The following is a 22305-nucleotide window of genomic DNA, read 5'->3' on the forward strand; positions in this document are numbered from 1 at the left end:
ATCACCCCCTAATGGACAGAGAGAATTTATGAATTTATGAAAATGACTTAAACATTGATCTGTTTCTCACTCACACCTATCATATCGTGCCTGAACACATGGATTTAACCACTGTGGTCATATGGATTACTTTTATGATCCCTTTATGTGGATTTTGGAGTTTCAAAATTTTGGTTGCATTGTGAGGACCTACAGAGCTGAAATATTCTTCTAAATATCTTAATTTGTTTTCTGCAGAAAAAATAAAGTCATGCAGATCTGGGATGGCATGAGGGTGAGTAAATGATGAGAGAATTTTCATTTTCATCCCTTTTATAGGTCATAAATAAACATTATATCTCACAAAATTAAAATTATATATAAAAAATATAATTTACAATGTAAAATTATAATATTTTCTAATGAAAAAAAATTCACAATAGAAAAAAATTCCTAAATATAGTCTAACAAAAATAATGGTAATAAAATCTTGCTTCATTTTCTTTAAGTAAAATGTAATTTGCTTTTTTGTTTATTTGTTTTAATTTGGGGTGAAATATGACCCAGACATGTTCTTAACAGCAGGGTTCCCACATTTTTGACCAATTAATTTCCATGATATTTCCATATATTTTCTATGATTTTGCCAGTCATTTGGATTAGTGAAGCTCAAATTTATAATGCATTGTAAAGGCATTATAATGCATTAATTATGTCTCATTGTAACAACAGTTATAATACATTATAATACTTAACCTATTCATACTTATGAAAAGTGTACAATGCATTATAACAATCATTATCCAATCTTATATGCAGAAGTTGTTATATACAGTATATACAAGTATATATATATATAAACAGTCATAATGATCATACTATTATAAGTGGTCTTGGCCTGCTATAAAATTCTATAAAAATGCACAGAATACAATACATTTTAAAATTTCCCATGTCATTTTGCCCAACAGGGTGTAATTCAAGTGAAAAATAAGCCATAGGCCTAATGAAAATATAAAATAAAGCTCACAAATATATGAAAATATACAGTTTAATAAGAATTTCCAAGCTTGAATTATATGTATTAATGTATTATAATTGTTGTTACAATTATTTATAAGATATATCATATTACTGTACAAGGTGTATTATGAGAAATTACAAATGCATTATTATACATATATAATGCATTTGCAATGCTTAATAGAAAGTGTTACCAAATATTTTAGAGCAAAACCTACCAAGAAACATTTATATTCATTATAGAAATGTCCATGACTTTTAAAGGAATATTTCGGGTTCAATAAAAGTTCAGCTCAGTCGACAGCATTTGCGGCATAATATTTACAACCGCAAAAAATTATTTTGACTTGCCCTTCCCTTTTTTTTTTTTTTTTATTTGGAATGCCCAATTCCCAATGTGCTTTTAAGTCCTCGTGGTCACGTAGTGATTTGCCTCAGTCCGGGTGGCGGAGGACGAATCCCAGTTGCCTCCATGTCTGAGATCGTCAACCCGCACATCTTATCACGTGGCTTGTTGAGCGCGTTGCCACGGAGACATAGTGCGTGTGGAGGCTTCACGCCATCCACCGCAGCAACCACGCTCAACTCAACAAGCGCCCCACCGAGAACGAACCACATTATAGCGATCACAAGGAGGTTACCCCGTGTGACTCTACCCTCCCTAGCAACCGGGCCAATTTGGTTTCTTAGGAGACCTGGCTGGAGTCACTCAGCACACCCTGGGATTCGAACTAGCGAACTCCAGGGGTGGTAGCCAGCGTCTTTACCACTGAGCTACCCAGGCCCCCATCTGCCCTTCCTTTTCTTTAAAAAAAGCAAAAATATGGGTTACATTAATATGTGTTAACATGATTTTGTGTGATAAAATTGCTTACTAACTTTTTCTGTGTAAAGTTATAGCCAATTTTACCATGATGATGTAATGTCAACAAACCCTAAAATGCCAGTAAAAACAATGATTTAAACAATTTTACAATAAAAATAATGTATGAGTTTTAACAAAAGAATTAATGTAAGTGCTTTTCTAAAATTATAAGCTTCACATTTTTGCCTTTAAACTCCAAAATTTTCCCCATTCACTTCCATTGTAGGTGCATCACTGTACCACAATTTCTGCTTTTTTTTTTTTTTTTTTAAAGAAACGGAGGGACGAGTCTAAATAATTTTTTGTGGTAATCAACATTATGCCACAAATGCTGTCGATTGAGCTTAACTTGTATTGAACCCAGAATATTCCTTTAAGATTTAACTAATTTCATTACTTTTCCAGGCCTTGAAATCCTTATTATAAAATTCCCTGATATATCCAGGTTTTCCATGACCATGGAAATCTAGGTTTCAAGAGATTCATCGGTATAGTGCTTAACAGATAAGTAGTTGATGTACATTCAAATATGAATATGTATGAAAATATATTAATTAAATCTTAAGGTATTTACACATTAAAACATCTTTATGTTATTTAATGAAACTTATTATAAAGTGTTGCACATAATATACATGCACACAATCACTACACAACTACAAACATACAGTAAAGACAAGGGCTAACACAATAAAACCTAACCCTTACTAAAAACCCACACTATAACCAAACACGTATATATATATATTTTTTATGAGTGTGAATTATTTTTCAAAATAAGAATGTTCCTGAAGGGTTTGCTCCTGATGTTTTGTCAGATTTATCTAAATCCTGGGGACAAATTTGTCCTTAATCTATAGCTACAGTAAGAAAATGGTACGAAACAAGAGAAAGGTTTTGAGTACCAGTGAGTCCCGCTCGCACCCCACACACAACCTCACATGATCCAGCAGCATCGCAAGCGTGTTCTTGAGCATCTGATGGAGTGACGGCAGTGGATAGAGCAGTGTGTGCTCCTCGCCCTCTCCTCCGGCACTGCTCTGACCCCACACCCAACACATGACCTCTGACCTTTCTTCTATACATGTACAACACCATAAACAACCAAACCAAAGCATTCTGTCTACTCTTGGTAGACCCTAATCTCTCTATCTTACTCTTCCTTATGTGTGTGGGTTTAATCTTGGATTAGCAGTCTAAATGACCATATGCTGATCTGTTACAAGAAACAGTTGGATTATGACCTCTGACAAAATCAGGTGTAGAAGTGTATCACATTTTGATCACTGTAATTTTGGCGTATAGCAATGGTTCTCAAAGTGTGGGGGGAGGGTGCAGAGGTATTGTAAGAGTGTGTGGAAGACTGCTGCATTCTAAAATCACGTTCACTTCCACACTTTCAAAAAAAATAGTGACAAAACACGCAAGAACCAATGTTCCCAATTTCTTTTCCTAGCCTGGTTTAAATTTTAACCTGGCACAGCAGCATGTCGCACGCAGCTCTTGACAGTCCAAAGCATTTACATGTTGTGCCAGGTGTGCTCAACGCTGTGTGTTCAGTATGTAAATAAAGACATTCTCACCTGCAGTTAATCTTTTAAAAACGTTTTTTTATTAAAAAAAACTTGAAACATGATTTTCAATCATTTTTGATATTGGGGCGTGAACAAAAATATTTGAGAACCACTGCCACATAGATGTCACATTTATGTGTTTTGTTCTTGTTTTCATGTCTTTTTTTTTAAAGTTTAGTTCCTGTTCAGGTCATGTGGTTCCATGTCATGTTATTTCCTGTTTCCCTGCCATGTCATGGGATTCCCAGTTTCCATGTCAAGTCATGTTATCATCCTGTTTCCCTCCATGTTCATGTGTCTTGTTTTCATTGGTTTATTGTCTTGTTAACTCGTTATCAGTTCTAGTTTGTCACTGGTTTAAGTTTATTAGTCTTGTTATCTTGTTTATAGTTCTGTCTGTTCATTGGTTGTCTTGTTACCCTTGTCCACGTATATATACAGGTGCATCTCAATAAATTAGAATGTCATGGAAAAGTTCATTTATTTCAGTAATTCAACTCAAATTGTGAAACTCGTGTATTAAATAAATTCAATGCACAGAGACTGAAGTAGTTTAAGTCTTTGGTTCTTTTAATTGTGATGATTTTGGCTCACATTTAACAAAACCCACCAATTCACTATCTCAAAAAATTAGAATATTTTGACATGCCAATCAGCTAATCAACTCAAAACACCTGCAAAGGTTTCCTGAGCCTTCAAAATGGTCTCTCAGTTTGGTTCACTAGACTACACAATCATGGGGAAGACTGCTGATCTGACAGTTTTCCAGAAGACAATCATTGACACCCTTCACAAGGAGGGTAAGCCACAAACATTCATTGCCAAAGAAGCTGGCTGTTCACAGAGTGCTGTATCCAAGCATGTTAACAGAAAGTTGAGTGGAAGGAAAAAGTGTGGAAGAAAAAGATGCACAATCAACCGAGAGAACCGCAGCCTTATGAGGATTGTCAAGCAAAATCGATTCAAGAATTTGGGTGAACTTCACAAGGAATGGACTGAGGCTGGGGTCAAGGCATCAAGAGCCACCACACACAGACGTGTCAAGGAATTTGGCTACAGTTGTCGTATTCCTCTTGTTAAGCCACTCCTGAACCACAGACAACGTCAGAGGCATCTTACCTGGGCTAAGGAGAAGAAGAACTGGACTGTTGCCCAGTGGTCCAAAGTCCTCTTTTCAGATGAGAGCAAGTTTTGTATTTCATTTGGAAACCAAGGTCCTAGAGTCTGGAGGAAGGGTGGAGAAGCTCATAGCCCAAGTTGCTTGAAGTCCAGTGTTAAGTTTCCACAGTCTGTGATGATTTGGGGTGCAATGTCATCTGCTGGTGTTGGTCCATTGTGTTTTTTGAAAAGCAAAGTCACTGCACCCGTTTACCAAGAAATTTTGGAGCCCTTCATGCTTCCTTCTGATGACCAGCTTTTTAAAGATGCTGATTTCATTTTCCAGCAGGATTTGGCACCTGCCCACACTGCCAAAAGCACCAAAAGTTGGTTAAATGACCATGGTGTTGGTGTGCTTGACTGGCCAGCAAACTCACCAGACCTGAACCCCATAGAGAATCTATGGGGTATTGTCAAGAGGAAAATGAGAAACAAGAGACCAAAAAATGCAGATGAGCTGAAGGCCACTGTCAAAGAAACCTGGGCTTCCATACCACCACAGCAGTGCCACAAACTGATCACCTCCATGCCACGCCGAATTGAGGCAGTAATTAAAGCAAAAGGAGCCCCTACCAAGTATTGAGTACATATACAGTAAATGAACATACTTTCCAGAAGGCCAACAATTCACTAAAAATGTTTTTTTTATTGGTCTTATGATGTATTCTAATTTTTTGAGATAGTGAATTGGTGGGTTTTTGTTAAATGTGAGCCAAAATCATCACAATTAAAAGAACCAAAGACTTAAACTACTTCAGTCTGTGTGCATTGAATTTATTTAATTATAATTATATATAAATTATATATAATTTAATTATTTTATTATACAAAAATATTATATAAAATATAAGACTTTTAATATTTATATATATATATCTCGATGTTGATGTACTTGCTCTGAAATGTCTTAAAAGGTTGATTTTTTTTTCCTATTCGTAGAACCATTGCCGAGTACATTCAAACTGTTCAATGCAAGAAGTACAATACAGTACAAATCTAGTTAAAACTAAATTCCATAAAATTTGAATGATGATGCAAACAAATATTTGAATCAGAGTTTTGAAACAGTTTACTGAACCAGACTATTTAAAAAACTTAAATTAATCAAACATCTCAACTACATCTGCATTAAGTTTAAATCTGAGATGTTTCTAAAAATTCTATAATAGTGCTCTCATACGTGCAAGCTGTGACACAAGGAGCAGGCACAAAACTACCAACTGTAACAGTAATGAAAATAATTCTGATATTAACAATGCTAATATATTTTATTACGTCAAAAAAATTTGTAAGGTATAGTGTACAGTCAGCTGGCGATTATCACTAAAATAAACCCCAACGGGGTGATTAGGACCCCAACACAAAGCAAACTGTACATTACCCTGCTTATTACACAGCTACTTACCAAATTAATAATTTTAAATTAAATGATGATGATACTGTGATATGATGATTGTGATATGATGAATTTTGTTTTGATGAGTTAAAATTATTTTAAAATATTACATATATTGTTTTTAATTAAATATAAATGATTATAATGAAATAATTATTTACAATTATTTATTTTACATTTTATAACAGTAACATTTTAAAATGATTTTATTACAGTCAATTATACAGTTTAGTGGATTATTGTACAAAAATATTTGACCAAGACTGACCAATCAAAGCCAAGTACTCCAGTGAGCTGTAATAATATCTAATATTATGTAAATAAAAATTAAATACACTGGCAGGTAAAAGTTTGGAATAATGTACAGATTTTGCTCTTATGGAAAGAAATTGGTACTTTTATTGACCAAAGTGGCATTCAGCTGATCACAATGTATAGTCAGGACATTAATAACTTGAAAAATTACTATAACAATTTGAAAAAAAAAAAAATACATAACTTCTTAAACTACTTCAAAGAGTTCTCATCAAAAAATACTCCATGTGCAGCAATGACAGCTTTGTGGATCCTTGGCATTCTAGCTGTCAGTTTGTCCAGATACTTAGGTGACATTTCACCCCACACTTCCTGTAGCACTTGCCATAGATACGTCTGTCTTGTTGTGCACTTCTCACGCACCTTAAAGTCTAGCTGATCCTACAAAAGCTCAATGGGGTTAAGATCCATAACACTCTTTTCCAATTATCTGTTTCTTTGCCCACTCTAACATTTTGTTTTTCTGTTCCAAAAGTGGCTTTTTCTTTGCAATTCTTCCCAAAGGCCTGCACCCCTGAGTCTTCTCTTTACTGTTGTACATGAAACTGGTGTTGAGCGGGTAGAATTCAATGAAGCTGTCAACTGAGGACATGTGAGGCATCTATTTTCTCAAACTAGAGACTCTGATGTACTTATCCTCTTGTTTAGTTGTACATCTGGGCCTTCCACATCTCTTTCTGTCCTTGTTAGAGCCAATTGTCCTTTGTCTTTGAAGACTGTAGTGTACACCTTGTATGAAATCTTTCATTTTTTGGCATTTTCATGCATTGTATAGCCTTCATTCCTCAAAACAATGATTGACTGATGAGTTTCTAGAGAAAGCTGTTTCTTTTTTGCCATTTTTGGCCTAATATTGACCTTAAGACATGCCAGTCTACTGCATACTGTGGCAACTCAAAAACAAACACAACATTAAGCTTCATTTAACGAACCAAATAGCTTTTTGCTGTGTTTGATATAATGGCAAGTGACTTTCTAGTACCAAATTAGCAATTTATTATGATTCCTCAAGAATAAGGTTTTGGAGTGATGGCTGCTGGAAATGGGGCCTGTCTCGATTTGATCAAAAATGACTTTTTTCAAATAGTGATGGTGCTGTTTTTTATATCAGTAATGTCTTGACTATACTTTGTGATCAATTGAATGCCACTTTGGTGAATTAAAGTACCAATTTCCTTCAGAAACAGCTAAATCTGTACATTATTCCAAACTTTTGGCCGCCAGTGTATATCAATCTGCCCTACTTCCCATGTGATCTGAAAAATGTTTCTAAAAGATCCAAACATTTCTAAAGTCTAAATTTCAAAACTAAAACACCCCCCATAATCCTGATCACACCAGTCACTCTCTCAACACAATCAGCTCACACCTCCTAAATCTCTGACAGCAGAGCCGTGCATTCCCTTGGCTTACCTTTCTGCACCGCTTTGCCTTATCGTTCAGCTCATCCACAGCAGGAGTCACAGAGCTCTCTGGAGCCTCCTGCACTTGAGGTGGATCTGAGGGAGAGAAACACATGGAAAGATGTTGTTGAAAGAGTGGGCTGTGTACTGAATTGAGACCTGGGCAGTCACAGTGATAGACAGTGAAATAAACATACTTACGGCTCATTTATTTAGTGTGCTCCCCAGAGAGAATGAGCAAGGATTTGATCTTTATTAACCACCATTGATCTAAAATCACTAACAGCTCTGCATGCAGGGCCTCTTCAGATGGTCTCTTGTCTTTTTATATGATTTTACAAAGCTTATCATCTCATGAAAAAGGAAAACCCAAGTGCTGTCTTTGCTCTAATATCTATTTATTAAAAGAAGACAAAAAAGTGTCTAATTTCTGTGTCACTAGCAGCAAATGAAATGGCAAAAATGACTTGATTTTTAAATTTTCGGAGCACATTTTTGGTTACTGCCAGTAATTGCCTGTGCAAAACTCGCTGCCTCAATGCTAAGGTGTTCTAGGTGATTGCCATGGTGTTTCTAGTATCCTCCCTCAATGTAAGGCTAGGTATTTTGTGCATGTTGCATAATCCGCCGTAAGTGTGCTAAAATGGCACAAAAAGTCTGATCCCTTAGCAACCCTCAACGGACACATTGGAGAAAAAAATAAACATTTGCAAGTACATTTTTTTATTTCACTCATGTCGCCAGACTTTTGACATGACATTAGGGCTGTGTTCAAAATATCGAAACGACAATAGGTCGTCATATTCGCTACGTCTGTATCGATATTATGCAGCACTTTGAAAGTTTGAGTATGATCTATCACGTCTCTCTCATGACACAAGTTGGCTTTCACTCTTCTGAGCAGTAGTTAACCACCACATTTAGTTTGGATGAGACTCTTGCTACCGCAGGCAAAATAAAATCTAGACATTACCAGTGTACACCCAGAACCCCAATAAAAGTCAAACAGCAAATGAGACATTTGTCACCCTCTGCTGGTCATGTAGGTTTACTGCAGAAGAGCAGGATGCATGTTAAAGGGATAGTTCACCCAAAAATTACTTTCTTTCTTCTGCAGAACACAAATTATGATTTTTAGAAAAATATATCAGCTCTGTAGGTCCATACAATGCAAGTGAATGGGTGCCAAAATTTTGACGCTCCAAAAAGCATATAAAGGCATCATAAAAGTTATCCATACAACTCCAGTGTTTTAATCCATATATTCATAAGTGACATGAAAGGTGTGGGTGAGAAACAGCTCAATATTTAAGTCCTTTTTGGCTAGAAATTCTTCTCCCTGCCCAGGAGGGGGTGGTATGTATGAAGAATGTGAATCATTAAAAACACAAGAAGAAGAATGTAAAAGTGATCTGTTTATCACCCACACCTATCATATCGCTTCTGAAGATATGGATTTAACCACTTGAGTCTTATGGATTACTTTTATGCTGATTTATGTGATTTTTGGAACTTAAATATTTTGGCACCATTCACTTGCATCGTATGGATCAAAAGAGCTGAGAAAATATTTTTAAAAATTATAATTTGTGCTCTGCAGATGAAAGAAAGTTATACACATCAGGGATGGCATGAGGGTGAGTAAATTACAATTATTATTTAATTACTTATTTTTAAACACAATTCACAGTCGTATTTTATCAAACTACACAAAGATGACTCTACGACATTATAGATATTACAGTTTCATTTTCTGTTAATGCATGATTTTCTGTAAAACTGCTTTGAAACTATGTGTGTTGTGAAAGGCGCTATACAAATAAAAATGACAACTTAAATTATGAGAGAATTTTTGGGTGAACTATTCCTTTAATCTCTGCATATATAAAGTGGTAGAATGGTAAAATCGGAGTTATAACCACTACCTGTGTTCAACTGCTCCTGGTGAATGACGACACCCTGAGAAGGTGGTGGATGCTCAGGGTAACTGAGGCCACACTCTGGCCAGACAGAGCTCTGGTCGTCTTTGCTATCGTCACGTCTAAGGACCAGACAGAGTTCATGCTGACTGAAAAAGCTCTGCATGAAGCCAAGGTCCAGAGAAGCCATGCTCACGCCATTAAGAACCAAGATTTCATCTCCTGCCCGGAGATCTACAAACACAATCATATTATACAAATAAATTCAACACACTCAGTGTGCATTACATAAATTATGCCTCCGCAGGGCAGTTCGAGGGGAGAAGAATCTTGGCAGCCATGTATGGTCCTTCCATACAGGAGTGGGTTCCTTTTTATTATTGAGCCATTCATCTACTGTGAAGAGTGAAGCCCTCAAAGGGAATGTACAGGGAAGAATGAAATGCACCTTCAATCACTCATCCATGCCATTTAGAATCGTACTGAGGCAAAGGGAAATATTGAAATGTTACCCTCAGTGAACGCCAGGCCTTCAGGATGCACCTCACTCACATAGACATGACTTCTCCCAGCACCATCCACATGACCTGTGACTGCAAAACCTACAGAAACCAGAGACAGTTAACCACTAAACACTTTGGCAAATTTAAAGGGATAGTTCACCCAAAAATGAAGCTTCTACCATCATTTACTCACCCTCGATATTTACGAAACCTTTATGGCTTTCTTTCTCCCATGGAACACAAAAGTAGAATGTCCAAGCTCTGCTTTTCCCTTTTTGGAGCTTGACAGCACCAGTTTCCTTTAGGGGTGTAACGATTCACTCTGACAACGATTCGATTCAATTACAATTCTTTAACTAACGATTACAATGCATAGTCTAATCTGAAATTTGGTCATGAATTGATTTGATCCGATTTGATATGATTATTTTGGAATGATTCATTACTATTTTTAAAAAAAATATGCTGAAAAAAGATTCAGTGTTTTTTACTGAACATTCCTAATTTACACAGCACAGAAATGCACCAGACATGAGCACTAGAGCCACAAATGCATAGGTTCATAGGACCAAGGAGGTTTGGCTTATACAGGTATGTGTGGCTGCATATATTAACAAACAATGTGTTATATGATATGCATCATAGATATGAATATGTTACATATAGACATAATGTGGTACATTCAGATATGTTACATGCATAATAGATTTCCGATATGAATAAAGGATAATATAATATCAGATGCAACATAATGACTTGATGTAAACACACACAAAAAGATGGTAAACTGTGAAATAAGCATAATATTTTTGCATATCATGTAACGTTAATATTTATTGCACCAATAATTACAGATGAAATGTCATATGCAGACAGATGAGATTCATGATTAAATCAGGCAGTGTCATAGAATGAAAAACTATCTATTAGCAGCATGTAAAGGTGGTTATAGACTGGATATAAGCTCATTCATCAGAATTTATTCTGATGCAGGACTGTTTGCGGCACACACCACACAAAAGATATCATTGTCATTGACCAATCACAGTTGACAATAATCCACTGATTGGCTCGCTTCAGGACAGTCTGAAATCACTCACTATTCCCTGTAGTATTCACTATAAAGAGAATGAATGAACGAATAAGTGTTTTCGTTTACAGCCAATATCTGCCCACCAATCACATTTATTTAAAGGGACAGTTTCCCCAAAAATGAAAATTCTCTCATCATTTACTCACCCTCATGCCATCCCAGATGTGTATGACTTTTTTCTTCTGCAGAATACAAATTATGATTTTTAGAAGAATATCTCAGCTCTGTAGGTCCATACAATGCAAGTGAATGGGTGCCAAATTTTGATGCTCCAAAAAGCACATCAAAGGCATCATAAAAGTAATCCATACAACTCCAATGTTTTAATCCATATTTTTTAGAAGTGATATGATAGGTGTGAGTGAGAAACAGATCAATATTGAAGTCCTTTTTTTGCTTAAATTCTTGCCCTGTAGGGGGTGATATGCATGAAGAACGTGAATCCCCAAAAACACAAGAAAAATGTGAAAGTGATCTGTTTCTCACCCACACCTATCAAATCGCTTTTGAAGACACTGATTTAATCACTGGAGTTATATGGATTACTTTTATGCTGACTTGTGTGATTTTTGGAGCTTCAAAATTTTGGCACCTATTTACTTGCTTGTATGGACCAAAAGAGCTGATAAATTATTTCTAAAAATCTTCATTTGAGGTCAGCAGATGAAAGAAAATCATACACATCTGGGATGGCGTAAGGGTGAGTAAATGATGAGAGAATTTTCATTTTTGGGTGAACTATTCCTTTAAGCCGAGTTCTACTCGTGGATAAACTGTTTTATGGTGAAATAACACATTTTATGTAGATACAAAAGCAATATTAACATGATATATCGTAACCAGGGAAGAAAGCAACAACAGTGAACTTACTTTGGTCAAATGGATGCAAACAGTTTTGATGTGAATTTGGCCACATAAACGTTCTTTTTTCAAAGTGTGCTTTCTTACTCTTCAATCTCGCATGCTCCACTCCGTGTCTGTTGCAAGAAGTCTTGTGTAATATGAGATGGTTACATTGAATACTAATATAGTAATAATTATTTATTCTTAAATTCCTTAATTAATGCATCGAAATTTCATTGATAGATCGATGCACCACGATGCATCGTTGCATTTTTACACCGCTAGTTACCATTCATTTTCATTATATGGGAAAGAGCAGCTTGGATTTCTGCTTAACTGTGATGTTCCACTGAAGAAAGAAAGTCATATGGTTTCAATTTGGAAAGACACGAGGATGAGTAAATGAAAACAGAATTTTCATTTTTGGATGAAAGATTTCTTACAGCTGAATTCATGCCAAATGTGTGACAGATACAGGATAGCTGTTTGTTGATCATGTTGTAACTCACCAAAGTCTACAGCTGTGTCCGGACGGAACATGTTTAAGGTGAACACATTGAGAGGCAAAACCTCAAGCTCATCAAAGTCCTGTTAAACCAGAGCAAAACATTAAATACTGAAAATCATTTAAGTCACAATGGTGCAATATATGGAAGTCTAGTAGTCTAAATAGGAAAAAAAATACCATAAATCAATTTTGTTTTATGAAGTTTCATAAAAATAAATGTATTAATTTTTTACATTTCATTTACTCCATAACTAAAAAAAGTATTTAAACTGAAAATATTTTAAGAAGTTTAATGTTGTTATAATTTTGTAATAATGCCTTCTAGGGATGTTCCGATACCATTTTTTTGAGAACGAGTAAGAGTACCGGTACTTCTTTTTAGTACTCGCCGATACCGAGTCCGATAACTGTTTTTTTTTCTTAACTCAATATCAGCAGTTTATTTCAATTTTATCATCAAAATTGTGTTTAAATAAATACAATAATTAAAACTTTAATCAAATGAAAGTATAACAATTAATTTTCAACATCAAATTGTATTATTTTTATCAAATTAAGTGATTTTATACAGAACTTCACAGCACAATCCTAAATACAACATTGGAGTTATTTTTTCATCAGATAAATTGCTGCATAATAGAGCATCACAGATGTGAGATACTGCTTAAATATAATAGTTACTATTGATTTATTATTAGTAGTAGTGGTAGTGTAACAGTGAATATTACATAACTATACAGTAGTGATCTATTTCTGTCATAATTCTTTCATTTAAATTGAGCTTTTATTTTGGTGGAGCTTTTATTTTGAAGTGTTTCTGTGTTGTTAGACCAAGGAGCTCTGACAGATTCCCAGTCCGGAAAAGCAGGTCACTATGTGAATCACAGTCATTATTAAACCGCAAAAGGCTAATATATAAATAAATAAATATGTAGTCTGTATTTGACTCGTGCTAAAAAGTGAATTAGCGCTCTGCTTGCTGTCATCTGCTACAAACAGAGCATGCGATGCTTATAATAGTGTTTTCCGTGTATGAGCCAAGGATCTCTAAATGTATGAGCAGTTTGTGTCTCTATGTCAGCACAACACCAGCTTCACACATTCACAAGCACTCACATTTAAAACGCTGCACGTGCAAATTATCTATTTATCTCATTAAATCGCAGCTTTCGCTGTTAAATAGTCTCACTATTTTGTGATTTTAATCTGTGCGCTGCATGTTTATGCAATGACATTCGTACGTCAGATGGTATCGGTTTTTGTATCGGAGCATTTTTATGAGTACTAGTACAAGTATATGATCACGGTATCTGACCCAATTCCAATACCAGTATAGGTATCTGTGCATCCCTAATTCCTTCTCTTTTAAATGGACAAAGAGAAGGATTTTTTAATTGAATTAAAAAGTTGCATTTAAAAATGATCTATTAATTATTATTATTATTATTATTATTATTATTATTATTTTTACTACATTATTTTATAAGTACTGTAGCACTCCTAGTCATCCTTAGCTACAGTCATACAGTGAGGTTGTGTGCAACTATAACAGAAAATAAACCTCTTAATTGCAGTTTGGACTATCTTAAATTTCAAGATAGGCTTTTAAATGGGCAGTGCTGGTCTTTTACTGGCACAAGCTGGTTGTTGTTCCAGGCAGACCAGCTTAGCCATGATCAGTGAACATCTAAAACTAGCATCAAATTGGTATAAAAATGAAGGCTGAAATTATATCTCATGCAATACAGATCTGCTCAGTAGAATATAACACAACACTTTCCCTCCACAAGAAGTTGCTTCATGGTCTTTTCATTTGTACTGTTAGGTGCAGTGTAATGTCAGAATGAGGAAGTTGAGAAAACTCAGGAAGTTCAGATGAGAGGTCAAACTGCCTCAAATTTATAACCGTGTCCTGTTGCTGAGTTTTACTTGCATTTTACCAAAGGAATGTAGAATGTGTGTCAAAGTATGGTAGAGCACAGCACTTGCTTGGTACTAAAGCCATAAACCAAAAGAAGCTAAATATTTCAGTGATTTTACTCTCTTGTAAACTCCCTTAACTGTGGTAAGATTAATGTCATGGCCAGACTCTTGGTGGTTTATTGCATTTATAACCAGCAACAATATAATAACAGACACCAGTGTTCAATAAATATTTAAATTAATATTGATGATAATAATAATAATAAACACAATAACACAAAATTTTCCACCAATTAATATAGTTCATCAGCCAACTGTAGGCTTTAACGAAGGTCAAGCAACGCAACTTTGCATTACTGTAAAATTAAATTGATGTGTGGTCAGAGGTGTGTGTGTTTGTGTGTTGACTATTTTACAACAGCTCATCCATTCAGACTTTACAGCAGCAACTATCTGTTTAATAAAATGTGTTTTAGTCTCACCAAGTTTCTCAGCAGGTCTGTGTGCACTGGAGTGATTCTTTCCACATCTTGACCCAAATGTCTCTTCACACTGAGGCAGTTCAGAGTTGGATCCAACTGCTTTACCTACACAATAGATCAATGTTCTATCACCACCACATTCATATGGAGAACATCATTTTCAAACACAATGTGCGAGGAATTACTGAACAATATTTAAGACCCCATAATTACACAATGATGACTCTAAGACTTTATAGATATTACAGTTTCATTTTCTGTTAATGCATGATTTTCTGTAAAGCTGCTTTGAAACGATGTGTGTTGTGAAAACGATGTACAAAAAAAATTACTTGACATAATGTGGCTTGACAAGCACCTTTTAAATAGCCAATAGCCTTAAGTTTGCAGTTGTGAATCATGTTTTGTTGCTTGCTATTGCTAGTCAGAGGCAGGTGATATTATGGGGAGGGATATTCTCACTATAGAGAGCATTTTATTGGACAGAAATCTGGATATGTTTGTGATACACTGCTCGCAATGCACATCTGCTGAGTTACGGCATGCGATGCACAGAGGCCACATAATGGCACAAAATTAATAAAAAACACACAAATACAGTGACCCACATTGTGTTCTTCATCATGTGCACAATGCACATTTGTGATGATGCAAGTTGAGGATGGAAAAGCACTGGGGTTCGACAGAATCTGAAAGAGTCTGAAACCAGACCAACGCTGCAGGGGGCGCTGGGAACAATCGCACTTGGATTAGGACCACAAATGTGCCCAATATGAAAACCACTTAAAAAGCACAAACGTCCATGAAATGTTTTGATTTCTTGGAGCCTTTCATCTTTAAAGCAAATGAACCCTGTGACAATTTCAAGTTACATTCTTTTGCCCTGATTTTATGAGGACTTACCTTGCATGCCAAAGAAAGAACATCAGCAACCACAGAGTCCTGTTTGACTGGCACACCGATGACCTGGCCGTCTGGCATCAGCACATTCACACGGCTCTCCAAGCTGCAGTCCCAGAGATGGCCTTTAGGTGGTACTGTAGAATGTAATTTGGCAAAGACATCCAGCCTCTGCTGACAAGGCAGTGGGGTGATGGAGAGAAGAATAGATATAAAGAAAAGGGCCAAAAGTGAATAAAGTTGTAGTATCAGTGAAAAAGCAATGTAGATCAATTTAGTGGCTGTGGATAACACCAGTTGGCCTTGCATGATTACTTAATGGAAAACAATTGCAAATTAATAAAAATTATTAAATAGTCTGAATGCATTTGATTTAAACTGAAGGCCCTGTTTTATAAAATACACATACACAAAGCAAGTTTGGGGGTCTGGAGGTATTGATTGCTAATTTGTATTTTGCCCACTTTTTATGATTTTATGCCTTTTTGTGCTTATGAGCGTATCAAATACGAGTAAAAAAAATGACTTTGGCGAGTAAATAAAAACTGGCTAGCTGGCAACTTTATTAGGAACTGCACCATGACACATGTTTTTAACAAATTTTAAGAATTAAAATAATATAGTCAATAAAAAATACTTATAGAAGGTACATTTTCTTAATTTACCAGTCTTACTCTTCAACTTTATTCTGATTAGCTACATCTGCAAAGCAAACTACACTGAAAAAGTGTTTATTGTTTTAAATAAGTGCAAAAGGTCAGTCTTGCACTGTCAGATCCCCTTACTGAGACTGGAGTTGAAGGGCAATAGAATTACACTGAAATGAAGTCCCCATTTCTGGAGAATTCCCCACCCTCTCTCTGCCTTGTTTGCACTGTATAATGTCAACAGACCAGCAGGTTGTTGTGACAGCAGTGTGAGCCATGTGAAAAGGGAACGTGTGGTTCTGGAGCTTTTTCTCCCATTAATTTTCTCCATAGGCATTTCCAAAAAAAAAAACAAAAAAAAAAAACTTTATTAAAGTGTTGTGAGCCATAAACCAAAACCAAAGCACAAATTGAGGTTACAGTAAAGGAATTACAAGGGAAAAGTGATGCTTAAAATTGTATAAAAGCACTTACAGTTGTGCTCAAAAGTTTGCATAACCTTGGAGAATTGGTAATATATGTACCATTTTTAAAGAAAACATGAGTGAGCAGGCAAAACACATTTCTTTTATTTCTTATGGGATTCATATTCAACTGTAGGTTATAACAGAATGGCACAATCATAAAACAAAACATGGCAACAAAGAAAAAAATGAAATGACCCCTGTTTAAAAGTCTGCATACCCTTAGTTCTTAATACTGTGTATTGCCACCTTTAGCATCAATGACAGCGTGCAGTAATTTGTAATAGTTGTCTATGAAGCCCCAAATTCTTGCAGGTGGTATAGCTGCCCATTCGTCTTGGAAAAATGCCTCCAGGTCATGCAAAGTCTTTGGTCGTCTTGCATGAACCGCACGTTTGAGATCTCCCCAGAGTGGCTCAATGATATTAAGGTCAGGAGACTGTGACGGCCACTCCAGAACCTTCACCTTTTTCTGCTGTAACCACTGGAGGGTCAACTTGGCCTTGTGCTTAGGGTCATTGTCGTGCTGGATAATCCAAGAACGTCCCATGTGCAGCCTTCATGCAGAAGAATGCAAACTGTCTGCCAGTATTTTCTGATAACATGCTGCATTCATCTTGCCATCAAGTTTCACAAGATTCCCCGTGCCTTTAGAACTCACACACCCCCAAAACATCAGTGAGCCACCACCATGCTTCACAGTGGGGATGGTATTTTTTTCACTAAAGGCCTTGTTGACCCCTCTCCAAACATAGCGCTTATGGTTGTGACCATAAAGCTCTGTTTTGGTCTCGTCACTCCAAATTACAGTGTGCCAGAAGCTGTGAGGCATGTCAAGGTGTTGTCGGGCATATTGTAACTGGGCTTTTTTGTGGCATTGGTGCAGTAAAGGCTTCTTTCTGGAAACTCGACCATGCAGCTCATTTCTGTTCAAGTATCGTTGTATTGTGCTCCTTGAAACAACCACACCGTCTTTTTCCAGAGCAGCCTGTATTTCTCCTGAGGTTACCTGTGGGTTTTCCTTTGTATCCCGAACAATTCTTCTGGCAGTTGTGGCTGAAATCTTTCTTGGTCTACCTGACCTTGGCTTGGTATCAAGAGATCCCTTAATTTTCCACTTCTTAATAAGTGATTGAACAGTACTGACTGGCATTTTCAAGGCTTTGGATATCTTTTTATATCCTTTTCCATCTTTATAAAGTTCCATTACATTGTTACGCAGGTCTTTTGACAGTTCTTTTCTGCTCCCCATGGCTCAGTATCTAGCCTGCTCAGTGCATCCATGTGAGAGCTAACAAACTCATTGACTATTTATACACAGACACTAATTGCAATTTAAAAAGCCACAGGTGTGGGAAATTAACCTTTAATTGCCATTTAAACCTGTGTGTCACCTTGTGTGTCTGTAACAAGGCCAAAAATTCAAGGGTATGTAAACTTTTGATCAGGGCCATTTGGGTGATTTCTGTTATCATTATGATTTAAAAAGAAGCCAAACAACTATGTGATAAATGGCTTCATATGATCACTATCCTTAAATAAAATTTTTTTTGCACGATCAGTCATATTTTCAAAATCAATGCCAAAAGTTCACAATTTCTGCCAGGGTATGCAAACATTTGAGCACAACTGTATATACATTCATTCTGTATACATGAACACATGTATTAAATGAGCTGTAAGTTGTTAACATCATTGTTTTACTTTCTTTTTAGGGGTTACGCTGTTACGTTGTCATGGCAACGAAGTTGTAAAATTGGATAGAACTTCACAAAAAAAGTTTAGCAAGCGATTTTATCACACTAAAATCGTGTTAACATGCATTTTGTTTACATCTTGTGGTTGTACGTTTAAAACAGTGAGTATTTTAATGTTTACCGATTAGCCCCTTTCACTTCCATTGCAAGTGCATCACTGTAACCCAGATGTTTGCTTTTTTTTAAAGAAAAGGAGGGACAAGTCAAAATTAATTTTGTGGTAATCAACTTTATGCCACAAATGCTGTCAACTGAGCTTAACTTGAATTGAACCCAGAATAGTCCTTTAAGGATTAAGGATAGTTACAAGAATTTAAAAAAATTAAGTTGAAATCACGCTGATAGCTTCTACAGACATACACCAGCATACACCATTGCTTAACCTTAAAGGGATAGTTCAACCAAAAATGAAAATTCTCTTAACATTTACTCCCCCTCATGCCATCCCAGATGTGTATGACTTTCTGTCTTCTGCAGAACACAAACAAAGGTTTTTAGAAGAATATCTCAGCTCTGTAGGTCCATACAATGCAAGTGAATGGGCGCCAAAATTTTGAAGCTCCAAAATTCACATAAAGTCAGCATAAAAGTAATCCATATGACTCCTGTGGTTAAACTGATATCTTGTGAAGCGATATGATAGGTGTGGGTGAGAAACAGATCGATATTTAAGTCAGTTTGTACCATAAATTCTCCTCCCAGCCCAGTAGGGGGTGATATGCATGGATAATGCAAATCATCAAAAATAAAAAGAAGAAGGACTTAAATATTGAACTGTTTCTCACCCACACCTATCATTTCGCTCAGAATATATGAATTTAACCACTGGAATCTTATGGATTACTTTTATGCTGTTTATGTGCATTTTGGAGCTTCAAAATTTTGGCACCCATTCACTTGAATTGTGAGGAACTACAGAGCTGAAATATTCTTCTAGAAATCTTCGTTTGTGTTCAGCAGAATAAAGGAAGTCATACACACCTGGGATGGCATGAGGGTGAGTAAATGATGAGAGAATTTTCATTTTTGGGTGAACTATCCCTTTAACCTCACAATATGTCTGCCAATTTCTGTGTGGAGAAAATGAATGGGATTTTTACTTCTGGAACCTGATTGTTGCCCACTACTATAAAGCAACATTTGGAGCAGGATTTTGGACCAATCAGAGTGAGCCGAGCTACCAAGTGCAACCTGACAAAAACAGAAGTAACTGAAAAAATGTCTTGTTGCAGTCACAGTCACAACTGGTTCAGACAAAACTCAAATCAACATGGAAGACATTGCTTGTTGCATTACCACACCTATTAGGACACGGAAAGAGACAAGTATCATTTCAGAGTAGTATACTGTAATTACCTCTGAGCTGCTTTGCGTGAATGGATGACCAAACGATCTGGCAGAATATCCCTCAAATATCTGCATCATACACACAAACATACATACAGAAACATTCAATGCACATCAGAAGATAAACAGTGCAGTGTACATACTCAAAAAAAGCAGCATGTTTCTATTTGTATGCCTTAATTAGAAAGCATCCATCTGAGGCGCCAGATTTGATACTATTCTGATAGTGGATCACAGCAGAAATAACCTTGAGGTTTGCTGGGAAATAATGACAGGTCTGGGTGATGCTGAAATTACAGCTCTATACGAGCAGACACATGGATCGGCCTTAATCATCAGTGCAGGGTGGGAGACAGCCTCCCCTCACCGAGACATCCAAAGACCTCTACATCTGCTACCACAGCAACGCTGTGTGTACAATACATGCACACACTTATCATATGGACACTCTATAAAAACAGACAAGGATATGACTTGCCCTCTACTGCTTATGAAAAACAATCAAAACCAAAAATACATAAAATAAAGACACTGCTTGCTAGTTTGGGACAAAAAGTTGGTTTTCACGTATTGTTACACGTATATTTTCCACGAATAAAATATATATATATTTTTTTATGTTATTTACAATAACTTAGGTAAGAGAGTTGAATGCTTAAGCTTGACAAATGTAATCAACACTTGAAAACGAAAAACTGAGAAAACGAAATAGGATGAATTACTTGTTCTCTTCTCATGCTGTTGAAAAGGTCAGCATAATGTCACTTCTTGGGTATCACAAAAATACCATGGTATTACTATGTATTTTTTTCTGGACATGTACTGGGGTAATTCCATTTTTTTGGATATGTACAGCACTATGGTAATTTTGGACATGCACTATGGCAAGGCATACTTTTTGGACATGTATTATTGTAAAATCATATTTTTGAACATATGCCATGGTGTTACTATGTTTTTAGACATTTACAATAGTAATATAATTTGCCATGGTAATTCGATGTTTTTGGAAAATGGATTTCATGGGGTAACAGCATTGTGCAAAAAATTTTATAACAGCTAGAAATTACAATTAAAAAGGTTTTTACTACAACGAATTGAATATCATATTCAGATTGTTTCTGAATAACACACTGTATAATGATTAAAACATCTGAGGCTGGGTCAAGCCAAAGTCGGTGTCAATGTCAATGAAGTAGCTACATTTCATAGTAGTTTATCTAACAAATCTAATACCTCTCAAAAAATAAAAATGGGATTTGTGTCTCCAGTGCTTAAAAAAAGGAATAGGACATCAAGTGTACAATATGGTTAACATCCACGGTAGCAATACCATGGCTGAGGCATTTATCTGTTAGACGACAATGATGACAAAAGCATTTCAGCCCTCTGGAAACAATCACACTACCCCCTGTAACCGTGCTGAATCACAGAGCTTCAGACGCACATATGTGCAGAGGACGCCTCATGCTCTCACACTGCCAGCTGTCTCTCCTCTCAAACTGCTCCCAGCTTGCAGCCATTAACCACATGCAGCTCATGGTAATTCCCCTCTTTGGAAGCATTTGCTATCAGGGGCTGTTTTGACCAGATTAGGTCCATTTATGGATGGATCATTATGAGGCTGGAACCACTGAGCATTTGGCTCCAACCTCACGTGAGGCGGTCTACAGAATCATGCATGTGGATTCAGAACTCATGCTCTGTGTTAACAAAGCCTTTTTAGAGAAGGAATGCTGATCTGGGCTAATTTTCAAGAACTGGACCAGAAGTGTACTGCTAAAACAGCCCCTCAAACACATTGATGGGTGAAAGGAACAGGGCTGCTGTGTGCTTTCCTGCCATTTGACCTTTAGTGTAAGCTTTGATGAGTAAGTCAGTGGTTGTTTGTTTTATCCGAGGGGGAGTGTGAAAGCGTTTTCTACCCCGACACCTGTGAGTAGCATTAACATGCTACTGTGAGACAAAATGAGTAAAACAGGCTTGTGTCTTAAATGAGTGCTTAGTACTGTAGTCACAAATATAGTAAGACTTCTTAAGGGCACAACTGTCTAATTAAATAAAAAACTGTATTATTTATTTGCCCTAATCGTATTCTTACTTGTTAGGGTTTGGCAGTTTCAAAATAGCCCAATTCTTACAATAAAATAGTATTTTTTGCTACTTTATCTCCTTGTAGATATTGAGGAAGAACTTTAAAAGGAAT

At 36.3% G+C, this 22305-nt stretch overlaps 1 protein-coding gene across 4 annotated transcripts in view; it reads right to left on the minus strand.

Moving 5' to 3' along the window:
- Positions 1 to 22305, minus strand: part of LOC127415772 (rho guanine nucleotide exchange factor TIAM2) — a 110781-nt gene that overhangs the window by 32100 nt on the left and 56376 nt on the right. Inside the window, exons 9-15 of one of the 4 annotated variants that reach the window (XM_051654672.1) lie at positions 20109 to 20168; positions 15888 to 16055; positions 14985 to 15089; positions 12581 to 12659; positions 10145 to 10234; positions 9639 to 9866; positions 7724 to 7809 (exon numbers count right to left, since the gene is read on the minus strand). In XM_051654672.1, the coding sequence (XP_051510632.1) occupies positions 7724 to 7809; positions 9639 to 9866; positions 10145 to 10234; positions 12581 to 12659; positions 14985 to 15089; positions 15888 to 16055; positions 20109 to 20168 (816 nt within the window). Of the gene's footprint in view, positions 1 to 7723; positions 7810 to 9638; positions 9867 to 10144; positions 10235 to 12580; positions 12660 to 14984; positions 15090 to 15887; positions 16059 to 20108; positions 20169 to 22305 lie in introns of all 4 variants that reach the window. The other 3 variants (XM_051654671.1, XM_051654674.1, XM_051654673.1) reach the window with 3 other exon arrangements.

This window comes from Myxocyprinus asiaticus, chromosome 25, assembly GCF_019703515.2.
Source record: "Myxocyprinus asiaticus isolate MX2 ecotype Aquarium Trade chromosome 25, UBuf_Myxa_2, whole genome shotgun sequence".
NCBI classification, from domain to species: domain Eukaryota; kingdom Metazoa; phylum Chordata; class Actinopteri; order Cypriniformes; family Catostomidae; genus Myxocyprinus; species Myxocyprinus asiaticus.